General features: G+C 37.6%; 1 protein-coding gene across 1 annotated transcript in view; it reads right to left on the bottom strand.

The window, feature by feature from the left end:
* Positions 1-3,340: 3,340 nt before the first annotated feature.
* UBXN4 (UBX domain protein 4) overlaps positions 3,341-13,834 on the bottom strand; it is a 41,460-nt gene continuing 30,966 nt past the window's right edge. Inside the window, exons 10-13 of the mRNA XM_036744582.1 lie at positions 13,550-13,652; positions 9,104-9,235; positions 6,852-7,054; positions 3,341-4,009 (exon numbers count right to left, since the gene is read on the bottom strand). Of these exons, the coding sequence (XP_036600477.1) occupies positions 3,871-4,009; positions 6,852-7,054; positions 9,104-9,235; positions 13,550-13,652 (577 nt within the window). The 3' untranslated portion in view covers positions 3,341-3,870. The remainder of the gene's footprint in view (positions 4,010-6,851; positions 7,055-9,103; positions 9,236-13,549; positions 13,653-13,834) is intronic.

Below are 13,834 nucleotides of genomic sequence, written 5' to 3' on the forward strand. Positions count from 1 at the left end.
ACTGCCTGTACAAGTTTGAGAAAACAGAACATAATAAAAGATCAGAGCGGGCTTATGAGTAGCCAGTTTACCTGGGACATCGGAGATACTGCCCCTAGTTTCCTCCAACTGCTTGATAATCTACCATTAAGAGATTTTTGTTTTTGTTAAGAGAGTTCAGTCTTCTAATATAGTAAAATGCAGTCATGGAAGTGTCATACCCTAAGACTTTATTCACCAGTTACTTTTGAGAAGTTTCCAATTTTTTCAGACATTTGGGGCAGGAGAGAGGGGAGGAAGGAGGGCCACAAAAAAAAAATCTTCCCAATTTGGCCTGTGCTCCACCTAAGAAAAGGTGCTCCTCTTTATTTTTAGAAGTGCAGATATGGGCAAAAGGCACCATAATCCTATTGCACATAACCAAACTTAAAGAGCAAATAAAACACAAACCTGGGCAGCTTGCTTTATTTAGCTTTGGAGTTGTCTGAATGTGTCTTTTCCCCCTAACACTTTATAAATTCTCCCCATCTCTAGTTTCTGGTAAAAAATAAAAAAATTACTTACGAATGAGACATCATGTTCCTCTTGTCAATCAACAAACATTGCTATGCACTGTACACAAATACAAAAGGGAGATAGGCCTTGCCCACTAGGAGCTTATATCTATTGCTTTTTGAAATAACAAAAATGTTTCTACACATACCTACAAATCACAGGTTCAGCAAAGGTATGGGTCCCTACACCTGATTCAACTAAGGTGTGCCATTGGGCCAAGGGCTTTCTTTCTTGTTGAAACTCACAGAAATATATATGATATAGCAAGTAGATATTCTTTACTGCATTTAGCAAAATTCTGTGCTCTATCCAGTTAGGAAAAGTAGGCAGAGGCTCCATCCTTAGTGTCACAGGAGCTAATAATTGGCCCACCCGTGAACAAAACTTAGAACTAGAACAGTGTGTGAACATAAAGCAAAATAAACTGCTCTAGCAATGCCACCTTGAATATAGTAATAAGGCCTGAAACCCAAGAAAGAACAAGTGACTTTAAAATGATCCTTCCCTGGGATCTAGAAATACAATTTCCTAAGTGTTTTGCAATTACCTAAACTTTTTTCCATGCCTTTTACATCTATAGACCAAATACAGAACAACTGGCTTCTGAATGAATCTCCATTTGGTTTCAATACATTATTTTTGAAACATATTTGTTTTTCAAAGGGAAAATTATTTAATTTAAAGTAAAAATATCCTCTATTTTCATGTGTATTCCTTTATATCAGATGGAGGTTGATAGAACAAAGGACCTCTCTTTTTTGAATGTTTTAAGCATTCCTGACTGGAATTCTATTATCTCTAATAGCTAATCCTCCTCAAAAAGCTTCATATACTATCACAAGGAACTTTAACATTTTTCCATACTGCTTGCGTGCAATCTCAGACTAAATCCACTTGCTTTTAAATCCCCATTTGTGCTTCAGTAATTTTTAAGGTGGGGAGGATGGCAATGTACAGACCTGTAATTTCATAGGTCTAAGGAACTGCTGGTGAATAATCTTCTTTCATGATGCAAATCAACAAAGTTGTTTTGTAACTTAATTTTGAGTTTTGGGGGTGTTTTTTGCCGGGGGTGGAGGAAGGGAAGAAGTACTGAGTCATGTGACTTCTCCAGGATCACGAACACAATGTCAGTAGTAAGATTTTAAACCTAGGGTTTCCTAACTCTGATGCAGGACCTGTATCTACTATGTCATCATAGCCTCTACAATTAAGGTTGCTGAAATGCATTCAGAAACTTGGAATGATTCCTAAAGGCAAGATTATTTGAATTTGCAATGTTATCTTTTTAACGTATATTCCTTTTGCATCAAAAAGAACTTAAAGTGATAGGTTACTGATGTTATAACAAATGAAACAATCTTCCTTTTACACATGGTAGCTGCCAAGTTTAATGGATGAAGCTCTCTGCTAAGATTTGGCCAAGAGTTACGTATTACACTTCACTGACTGACCATGCATGATTAAGCAAAGTAGAAAGTAGGAGCATCAAGAGATTGACCACCCAGTGTAAAGAATTTCATCAATACCCAAGGAAAGACAAGATATTCAATAATTTTTCTAAATTATTTTACTCTTTATATTTGGCCAGAAACCAAGTAAATAAATGACATGAAATCATGGACATAACTGCTATAAACACTAGGATCACAGATTCAGAGCTCAAAGGGCCTCAGAAGTCAAAGGTATTATTTGTCTCAGCTAATTAATACACACAACCATATAACTGACCCTATCTTCCATATTACTTTGTGCAAGTTAGTGGTATCTGCTTGCTAAATGTGACTAAAGGATACATTTAAAAGATCTATGCGTGTTGGTTTGAGCTACTGGGAGCCCTTTCAAGTCTAAAGCAGCAGTTCAACTTCTCTAAAGAGAAATTTAATTACTCAATTGCAATTGTAGATATTTCCACATGCCCTCAACTTTCCCAGATGTGTGTTACAATGGAAACCACTTCCTTATTCTAGTTAGGGAAAGGAAAGTAATGATGCATTCCATGACAACTAATTTATTTAGTGGGAAGCGCAAGAAAATTCCCTCATTTATCAAAAAAGGTAGTTCCAAGAGAGTAGTGTTTTCTAAGGTTAAAGACAAATAAGGTGTCTCAGTAGTTTAGTGACAGATAAGTGACAAAAATGTAATTTAACCTAAAAAAAGAAAAAAAAATTGTATAATGTATGGAAAAAAGAAAAAACAAACTGTATAATGTATGGAGCTAGTCCAGGAGTGGGGAACCTACGGCCTTGAGGCCACATGTGGCCCTCTAGGTTCTCAAGTTCCCTTAGGTTCTCAAATCCCCTTAATATAAGGATTTGTTCTATAAAACTTGGACTCAGTCAAAAGGCCACACCCAAGGACATAGCAGGCTGCATGTGTTCTAGAGGCAACAGGTTCCCCACCCAAGCCAGACAATTCTCTAAACACTGCCACCTCTCCTTATCCAGCTATAAGGTTCACAGGGTATTTGGGCCCAGTTATTAGTCCATGGACCATATTTATTCTACCAAAGTAATTTTTAAAATGAGTTATAAAAAGCTAAAAGGAATAACTTAAAAGAAACTGCTAATAAAAATAATGGTTGTGTATGTGCTACAGAACTAAAAGGTCTGTAACAAATGGCAGGCAAAGGGATTTGTAACAAAGAGACGTTATCCATGGCCATTGATGAATCTCTTCCTCTGGAGATGGTTAAGGAAAAGAAGTTTATCACTTTACTGAGACTGGTAGATAAGAGACAAGGAAGTCATGTAAACACAAAAGCCCTCATGACTAAAAACTTTTATACAGAAATACTAGTAATCAATTTTTTTTTGGAAAAGATTTTTATTTAGCATTTGAATAACAGATTAAAAACTACAAGGTTTGGCTTGCAGTTGCAGAGCGATAGAGAAAAGTTAAACATAAATTATCATCTGATTGGCTAACTAGAATAGAATGCTTCTGACACAAAGTCAAATTATTCTGTGGCTTACCAGTTGTATGGGCCCCAAGATTCTGGGAGCAAACTATCTATAAAGTGCCACCTTCTCAGCATAGTTGGGCTTGTGAGTGTATGAAATACTGAATTTGAAAGCTGATGGAGGTTTTATGAATCCTTTTGATTCTTTGAGCTAGCTGTTGATTACCATATGTAAAATCTTATTTGTCAGCTATACTATCTCTTGACTTTTCTGAGTTAGGCAACTTGAACCCATACCCTCTAAGCAAGAATAAAGAGAGACATTATAGAGACCTGTCAGTAAAACATACAGCAGCCCCACTTGTCCAGTAGAGTTTTAGTTGAATTAAATCATAAGAGAAACAATGATTATTGCCCATGTGTGACTTGTCAAACTACATTTGTTGGGTAGAATTTCCATTCCAAGTGTTGTTTTCATCTTCGCCATCATCTTGAGTCCTCAATCTATATATCTTTCCTTCTTTTTTGAAGTCTTCTCCACGTTTTTCTAGCACTCTTTTCCTGACTCCTTCCCTGTTATTCCAAAAAGAACAAAAAGGAAGATGCTATTTATAAGAAGTACTATTTGAGTAAGAATACAAAAACTAAAAAGCATTTCAATTAGACAATGACAACCAACAACAGAATCTTCCATTATAGGTCAGCATTTAGGTTTCAGTCTCAACGTCTAAAAAGAGGTTGCTTGATATGTATCATAGGACACAGTCCCTGTAATTAGCATCCACACTGACTAGCTTTGAATTTTTTAGAGGTGTTGATCATTATGAGGAAAATTGGGCCTCTTTTAAAATTACATTCTTTTTAAACTGACTTCCGAGGCAAAAGCTCAAATTGTCACTGTAGTTTACTCTGTCATTTTAACTACTCCCTATGTTTCACAAAATTCCTCAGGAATTTCATATAGTCAGGGAATGAGCACTGATATGTCTAAACCAAAGTCTTCAGGAACAGAGACAGTCAATTAGATATAGAAATAAGCAATTGGGTTCAAGTAAGATTAGTCTAGAAAACCTTTAAAGTCCCTCTTCCTACTCTAACATTCTACTATTGTATACCTAAGGGCACGACTTGGCCAATAATTAGCAAATACCCTGTTGCATTGACGGGAAAGGTGAAGACAAATTTCAAAAACTAAAAGAGTAAAGCATTATAATCTGGCATGTCCCATGTATAGAAAAGAGTTTCTAGAGAAATCATGAGTTTTTATAGTCATAGGGCAAAGAATGTGCATAGAGTTGATGAGAATCAATGGAAGAGTGAAGATATTTCACACAGAACAAACTTGAGAATTAAGAATGCTAACACCTTCTTAGAAAGGATGTTGTCAGGACAAAAACTCAGAGAAAAATAAGAAGAGTTCAATCAAGAGATACAGATGAAGAAAGCAGATCCAAGAGAATAATGACTACCACAATGTTAAGTAATAATGAAACTAAAAAGCAAGTTCTGAAAAGCATAATGAGTAATCTTGGTCCTGGAAAACTGATAATGAAGCACACACAGCTCTCCCTCAGTATGAAGAAGTGACAGCCTAGACAGGTGAGGGACTACTGTTGTGGAATGCAGTATAAGCTCTCAGATGTGGGGGCTGTGTGGGCTGGATTTCCTCAAATATTTTTTGCTACAAAGAAGGTTTCCAAGTGGGTTTGGGACAGAGAGAAATGACTGTGGTGTTAAAATAAAAGGCAAATGTAAGAAAAAGCCAAACAACTCTAAATTTTGCTCCACATCCTACAAACTGGAAAAGATAACAAAAGTCAGGGAGCATCAATTCTGGAAAGGCTATGGAATGAAAATGATGCTGATCAGATAAAGTACTGAGTTCATCTGTTCTGGATTTCAATGTGAAATCATGCAAAAAAGCTATTGTACCTGTCCACATTCCATAGGCAAAAACTGAAAAACAAGGTGGGTACACATCAACTGAGGAGAAGACCATAATAAAGAAATGTAATAGAGTATCATCATGGTATAAAATGATGAAGATGAAGAATTCAGAGAAACAGGGAAGATTTACACAAAACATAGCGTAAACAGCTATACGCAATGACCACAACAATATAAATGAAAAGCTCACTACAAGGAAGACAAACTTATCGAGATAATGAAAAACCAATAAAGGTGCTAGAGAAGAAATAATGAGACAGCCTCCCCTCCTCCCAGCAGAGGAGTAAGACACTACTATTGTACACACCGTTTACTACATTAAATGGGATCAATGGATTGGATAGTTTTGCTTAATTATTCACAATCAATCAATGAACATTCATTGAGTACCTACTAACTCACAAACAAAGACAAAAAAGAACAAAAGTCTTGTCCTCAAAGGACTTCCATGCTATTGGGAGGAATTAACATGTATACATATAAGTACATACAAAAGATATGCAAAGTGAACACAAGATGACTTAGGGAGGATGAGGAGGGATTGGAAAAGGCCATCTGTACAAAGCATACTCATGAAAGTGAACTTTGAAGGTCGCTTCATGGGGATCACCCATGCAAAGGCATGAAGACAAAAGAAGGAACGCTGCCTGAAATTCACAGCAAACCAGCTAGGTTAGCAGGGCCTAAGAGTGTATGAGAGGAGAATAATAAGCCTGAAAGGTAGGCTGCAGTTAGTATGTGAAGGAACTTGAGTTTGTAAAGTGAACAAAAGGCCACTGAAGCTTGCTGAACAGGGGCAGTGACAGGGCCAGACACATGCTTTAGGAATACTGGCAAGTGATTTGACCTTTGACCTTGGCAGCTGTGTGGAGGATGCAGTGCAAAAAGAGACACACCTGAGACAGGGAGACTGATGAGGAGGCTACTGCAATAGTTCCGACAAGCTGTTATAAGGGCCTTGACTAGGGTAATGGGCATGTGAGTGGAGGGTAGGGGACAGATCCAAGAGACACTGTGCAGGGAGAAGCAACAAGACTTAGCAAGTGTCTGATAATATAGGGTTTCAGCAAGGAGGTAAGCATTAGTCCAATGTTTTGAATTTGGCTGAGGAAAGATGGTAGTGCCCTCCACAAAGGAAAGTTCAATCTGGAGGGAGGGTGGGCTCAAATGGCTACTATAAAGACAAGAGTGTGTGTGTGTGTGTGTGTGTGTGTGTGTGTGTACACACATATTAAGAAAAGGCAGCAAAAGTTAAAGTGTGTGTGTGTGTGTGTGTGTGTGTGTACACACATATTAAGAAAAGGCAGCAAAAGTTAAAATAAAATGTTTGCTTTTTCTTCACAGAAGTAGAAATACAAAATGATGGAAGAAAGAACTCACAGCCATACTGATGCTTTCCTATAAAGTACAGCATTTCTAATGTTGTGATTTCCCCAAGTATCAATGCAAATGAGGACAAATTAAATACCTGTTTTCTGAGCTGCTAGATGCTGTGGGGTTTGTGTGCTCCAAAGGTGTTGATCTTATTGAAGTCTGAGGAGGAGGAGGACTGGTAAATAAGAAGTTACTAATCAATCTCCATATAGCAAAGAATGGGTAAAGTACTGTTCCCAAAAACTTCCACAGTTCTCCACTTGATGACTGTACTACAGACGTTGCTGGTCTTCCTGCCTAAAAATTAAGAAAAAAAATGGTTAAGTATAGCATTTTAAGTATGTCACAGAGAATTATAAACAAAATTACATCTGAAATAATAGATGACCCTTGTAAGGAAAAGACTTCCATGTACATAAAATCTTTCTGGTTTACCACAGGGAAAGAAGTTATATTTGAGATTTCACTGTTATGGGTGAAATTCCCTCTACCACAGCAGGCTGGCACCTTCTCTGTAATTTACAGTTTTACAGAGTTGCTGAGGACCCTGAGAGGTGAAGTGCTTCATCCAGGGACCCACAGCCACTATGTTGGAGGCAGAATTTGGAATCCAAGACTTCCAAACTCCCCAGAGCCAGTTTGTTTTTCTTCACTATGTTAGACTGTTAGCACCCTGAGATCGGGGAACACGTTCCTGCCTTTCTTTGTATCCTCAGTGCTCAGTACCGTGCCTAGCAGCTAGTCAATACTTAATAAAGACTACCTGGCATACCACACTGCCTCTCCGGTTTACCATAAAGACACAAAAATGGTCTTTTTCCCTCTAAATAGCTAGGCAATAGTGAATCTTGCATTCTAAAGGCTGGCAGACGATAACAAAAATGCACAAAAATGAGAAAGGCAAGACTTCATGGAGTTTTTAAGAAAACCAAATAAATTTTGTGATACAAAACAAATGTAATGATTTATAAGGAGTCCTCACCAATATGAGATAGATTTCAAATGTCTGATCATAAAACCTACATACAAGATTTAAAAAAATCATCTAGGCATCTAGGTGGGACATCTAGGTCTTGCACTTGGAGTCAGGAAAAATCAAGTTTAAATCTTCTAACACTTACTATGTGACCTTGGGCAAGTCATTTAACCTTTTACCTTCAGTTTCACTGGTACGATAGATGCCTACACTTCAAAGCGCTGTTGGAAGGATAAAATGAGATAGGCATACGTAAAGCACTTTGCGAACCATAAAGCACCGTTGTTTATCCTTCATTTTTGTAGAAGAACAAGGATATCATGGGTGATGTTTTGACTTTCTCGTGAACTGGATTTAAGTGAAGCAGTTTTGCAAAGTCATCAGCCTCACTCTCTCTTCCACAATTACCTAAGTCTAGTGGCAAGACAAGAGTCAAGATGACTGGTGATGGCCTAGGATGTAGTAGATGATTTTGGAGTCATGCAAGCCCTATGAAAGCTAGATATTACTATTTAGACATTTTGCCATCTGCTTCTCTGCTGTACTAACTGACCTCTGGTCATTTCTGGTTTGCTTCTTGTAAGCTGTTCTGATCAAAAGCTGTAGTGGCAGAGAATTATGGGCTAATCTAGGGCTTAAAAAAACCCAAGTACTAGATGTCACAAAGGTGACCAGAAATTCCATGGTAATTAAATTTCCAATGCCATCTTACCCCAAACCACAGAAGTGCATTTTTTTTCTTCCCTCTCACATGCATTCAAGTTTTACTATGAAAATAGCTTGAAAAGAAGAAGTCTGGAGTACTGAAGAGCACCACTTGGTGCAGGAAGCAGCAAAGCTTTACCTGAGGGGTCCTTCAGCTTTCTCTGAAGCACCACAGATCCAGTACCTGATCCAAGTCACACATCACTTTCCATGGGCATTTGATGTAAGGCAAACTGAGCTGCTGACTAACAAGGCTTTTGCTCATGAATATATGGCCCAGAAAGTAGCCTCATCTTTTTTGAGCCTTCCCAAAAGTTCCCTATAAGGAGCTTTACAGAACCTGAATAGTTGAGGACTAATGTCTTACAGGAATATAATGCTTTTAGCTTCTTTTGTTTTTATTTCCTTGAAAGATGAATTTTTTTTCCTGATTTTCAAGTATCTGTTTTTATTCTTATAGCTAAAACATATTTCTTGAGTTCAGGGTGAAATCTGAAATTTTCAATCATTAGGAATTGAATTATTTACTTTACCTCTATATTACCAGAGACAGATGAGAGTGGACTAACCCACCAACAATATATAGCCAAAACACAGTTTCTAGATAAAGAGGAATAAAACAGTAAAGGTAGATAGATAGATTAGACAGACAGATGTACACATACTGGTAAGAGCACCACTGAAGCACTTGGTGCAAGCTCAAGTTCCAATAACTTCTTTCTGTAATCTTCTTTGGTAAATTCTCTCCTTGGAAACATGGTGGCCAAAGAAAAATTGCTGTAAGTATTACCAACCATCTGTAACACAAAAGCATTCAGAAATGTATGTTATATGGTATAAAATTTACTTTAGGTATATGCAAAATTACTATTTGCCCTTTTCGGTTCTTCTTTTAAAATTAACCAAAACAAAATAATTGTCTATACAAATGCAAATAACCTCTTAAACACAAAAACATGGTCCCTGCTCATAAAGAAATCACATTAGAATGGGGGAGACAACCTGTAAACAATTATGTACATATACAAGATAAATACGACGTAAATGAGAGATAGTTTTAGAAGGTACTAGCAGTAGGGGCTGTGGGGAGTGTGGGGGTGGAGACTCCATACAGGTAGGATTTGAGCTGAGTCTCGAAGGAAGCCAGAAAAGCTAGGAGGTACAAGTGAAGAGGGAGGGCATTCCAGGCAGAGAGTATCTTATGTAGGGCGAGAAGGCCAATGTTGTTGGATCTTAAGAGGGAGAGTCCAGTGTGAAGAACAAAAAGGTGGAAAAGGCCAGATTGTGAAGGGATTTAAAAATCAACCAGGGGATTTCATCTGTGATTCTGGAGGTAAGAGATTCACTGGAGTTTATGTAGTAAAGGGTAACATGGTCAGATCTGTGCTTCAGGAAGCTTAAGATGGACTGGAGCGGGAGAGACTTGAGATAACAAGATGATGAGATCCTGCACCAAGATGGTGGCTATGTGAATGAAGAGAAGGCGGTACATACAAGTAATATCAGGAAGGCAGAAATGACACAACTTGACAACAAATTGAATATGAAATTCAAGTGAAGAGTCAAGGACGACACCTAGGTTTTGAGCTTAGATGACGGGGAGGATGGTGGTGCCATCAATAGTGAAAGGGAAATTCAGAATAGAAGGTTTGAAAAAAAGATAATGAGTTGGTTTTTTTCTAGACATGTTGAGTTTAAGATATCTAAGGGATAGTTAGTGGTGTGAGACCAGAGATCAGAAAAGAGAGTAAGGCTGGATAAATTGATCTAAGAATCACGTGCATAGAAATGATAACTGAATTCACAGGAGCTGATGAGATCACCAAATAAGACCAAATATAGAGAGAAGGGCCAAAGACACTCTGATAGACACCTACAGTTGGTGGGTACGATCTAGGAGAAGACCCAACCAAGGAGATAGAGAAGTAGTCAGACAAGCAGGAGGACAAGAAGAAAAGTGTGTTACAAAAATCCAGAGAAAAGACAATATCCAGGAGATAAGGTAATCAATAGTGTCAAAGGCTGCAGAGAGGTCAAAAAGGATGAAGACTGAGAAAAGACCGTTAGATTTAACAATTAAGAGGGAACTTTGGGGAGAGTAGTTTCAGTTGAATGATGAGATTGGAAACCAGATCACAGAAAGTTTTTGGAAGAACGAGCGGAAAGGAAGTGGAGCCACTAACTACAGACAACTTTTTAAAGGAGTTTAGTCACAAAAGGGTGGAGAGATTATGATGATAGCTAGCAGGGATAACAGGCTCAAGTGAGGTTTTTTTTTTAATATGGGGGAGACATGAGCACATTTATAAATAGCAGGAAAGCAGCCAACAGACAGAGAGAGACTAATGATTAGTCAGAGAGTGGGGATGAAGAGAGGGCAAAATCTGTTGGAGAAGTCAGGACAGAATGGGATTAAGGATGTGTATGTAGAGGGGTTTTCCTTGGCAAGAGGTTCTACCTCTTCATGTGAGCCAGAGGCAAAGGACATTGTAGAGAAGGACAACTGAATGTAGTGAGTTGAAGTAAAAGGGTGAATGGTCTCAATTTTTCAGTTAAATATAAGCTAAGGTTCTTAACTAGGAGGGTGGAGAAAGGGATGCCAACAGGAGACTTGAGGAGGGAAGAAAAAGTATGGCACAGCCACTGTGGTAAATGGAATCATGAACTATGGGATAGTGAGGTATAAAAAGACTGCCTTGCTTTACTGTAAAGGCTTAGCTAAGCTTATGTAACATCAATTTGTAGTAGAACTAGTCAGCACAGTTTCCTTACTTTCTAGAGCTCATTACAGCAGCATGTGAATATAAGCCAAGCAAAGGCAGCAGATAAGTGGGAGTAACCCATGATTGGAGCTCTGCAAGACACAAATGACAACAGGATAAGGGAGCAAGGGACTTGGGTATAAAAGGCAGTGTACAGACTTAACCAGTTCACCAAAGGGTTGAAATGGTAAAAGAAGAGCATGTATTCCATAGAGGGATAATGACCTAGGAAAGAACTTTGGGGTAAAGGGATTAGAGATCAGGGTGAGGACAAAAAACTGGGTTAGTAGTTACATGGCAGAAGGAAAGTATGCTTAGATTAAGATAAAGAAATTTCAAAGTTCACGGCAAATCAAGGCTATGACCATCTCTGTGTGTAGCTGAAGTGGAATGGAACATCATGGGAAATGAGTAAACAGAGGAACTGGGAAATTAAGGTATTCAAAGAAATATCAATATGTATGTTGGAAGTTCTCTAGTATAAGGGCAAGTTTTGAGGTAAAGAGAAAGACTGTGAACCAGGTGATGAACTTATTGAGGAAGAAAGGAGTGTAACCTATAAGTTAGTAGATGATAGTTATCAGACTCTTGATAGGGTGATAAATATGAATTGAATAAATCTCAAAGGAGGAAAGGATACTGAGTGATGGTTACAGAGTCTGGAAGTGGCCATGCATACCAAGGAGTATTTTAACTCACTGGAATACTATTGTGCTGTAAGAAAAGATATAAAAGGCAGTTTCAGAGAAACTTGAGAAGATATTATGCAGCATAATGTGAACAGAATTGGGAAAACAATTTACACAATAACAAGAACGCTGTAAAGAAAGACAACTTTGAAAGACTTAATTATTATGATTCAGAGCAATGACTAACTACAACTTCGGAGGACTAGAGGGACAAAGCATATCACCCACTTCCTAACAGAGAGGCAACAGACTCAAAGTACAGAAAAACACATACATTTTTGGATATGGCCAAGGTGTGGATTTGTTTTGCTTAACTAATTTGTTGTAAATTTTCTTTTCTTTTAATGTTGGGGAGATGTGGAGAGTGGAATTAGCAAAAAAGAAGGAAAAAAGGAGTATTTTGGGAAACTTTTTTAACATGCAAGGAAGAGAATAGAAGTTCAAACAAGCGGGACAGATTTGAAATTAACGTGTTGAATTTATTATATACTTTTAAAAAAAAGCAATCTGAATAGAACACAGATTCACATTTTCATATGCAATCACATTTTCATACACAACTCAGTTTTTACATTCTGCTTTGTATAGAGAAGAGCTCATTTTGGTATTTATTAAATTCTAAATAAAAAAATTAAAGTGTTTTAGGCACAAGACACAGTCATTGTCTTCAAATTTATATATACCTGTCTTAGAATTAGGAGATTTAACATCTTTTCTTTAAGTTCCAATAGCTCCTCTAGAGTCATAAGATTATGAAAATCAATCATCACCTTCATAATCATGAGCAAAGTATATTTAAATCATTCTAGATTTCTACTCTTTGTTCAAAAGTATCCAGAAAATAAAGACTTCTTGACCTCTTATTGCATCACATATCTCTACTTCTTGAGTCTTACAAATAGGAAGAACCTTTTTAAAAAAACCTAGATTCTCACATTTTATGACTATGAATACCTGAACACTCTGAATCCATCAATGAGGTAGTAATCTAGATGCTAAGAGGTCAGCTAGAAAAACTCTTGTTTATTTTAATCTAAGGACTGAGTTTTTATTTTAGATCCTATTCAGTGCTACAATAGCTTTCTAAAAATAAGATCCTGAGAAAGACCACCAATGTGTGTATTTCCGAAGAAAGGAGATCAAATAAAGATAAACTAATTTCAAGCTGATGCTAGATGAGAAAATGTGACCAGGCCCCACCACAATCTCAAAACAACCCACTAAGTGAAGACAGCAGCAGCTCAGCTCACCACAGGGAAGTGACAAGGCTCTTGGGGATGCTTAGCAGTCCAGTTTCACTTGGAAACTAGCCACATGAGAACATCCTCTTGGGAAACCACTTTGTCACTCCATAAGTTGTTTGTATTAACAGGTAGGAAGAAACACCTTCATTATATATGGGAAAAAGGCTGAATGCTAATAACACTTTTCTGTCTTTTTCAACCAAATGGCACAACCAGAACCAGAAAAAGGCTCTAAATACAATTATGTAGCTCTTCTCAGAAGCATTCGCTCAACCAACCACACCCATCATCAGGATCTTTTGCACTGCCCTCTGGTGGAACTTCCAGTGTTACTCATATTTTCCAAGCTTGAGATTTTTCTTTTTTTAATAAAAACCTGTAGTTTCTGTTCTTTAGTAACTTAGACACCAACTTACCTGTGCAGCAAATTGTCTTGCTTCTTCTAGAGGAGCATCAGAAGGAAACTGATTCGTAAAGGAAGATCCATCTGGAAGGCGGAACTGAATTCTTGCAACAGCACTATGAAAAATATACCAAGAAGTCAACATAGAGCTCTAATTACTTTTTCTCATGCAATTTTGCTCAGAGTTAATTAGGGACAACAATAGTACTAGATGTTACTCAAACTTTTTAAGGTCCTTTCCAGGAAGGAATTTGTGCAACACTTGCAAAGGGCACTACCCAGTGACAAATATCACTGC

The sequence above is a fragment of the Trichosurus vulpecula genome, chromosome 2, assembly GCF_011100635.1.
Source record: "Trichosurus vulpecula isolate mTriVul1 chromosome 2, mTriVul1.pri, whole genome shotgun sequence".
Lineage (NCBI taxonomy): Eukaryota > Metazoa > Chordata > Mammalia > Diprotodontia > Phalangeridae > Trichosurus > Trichosurus vulpecula.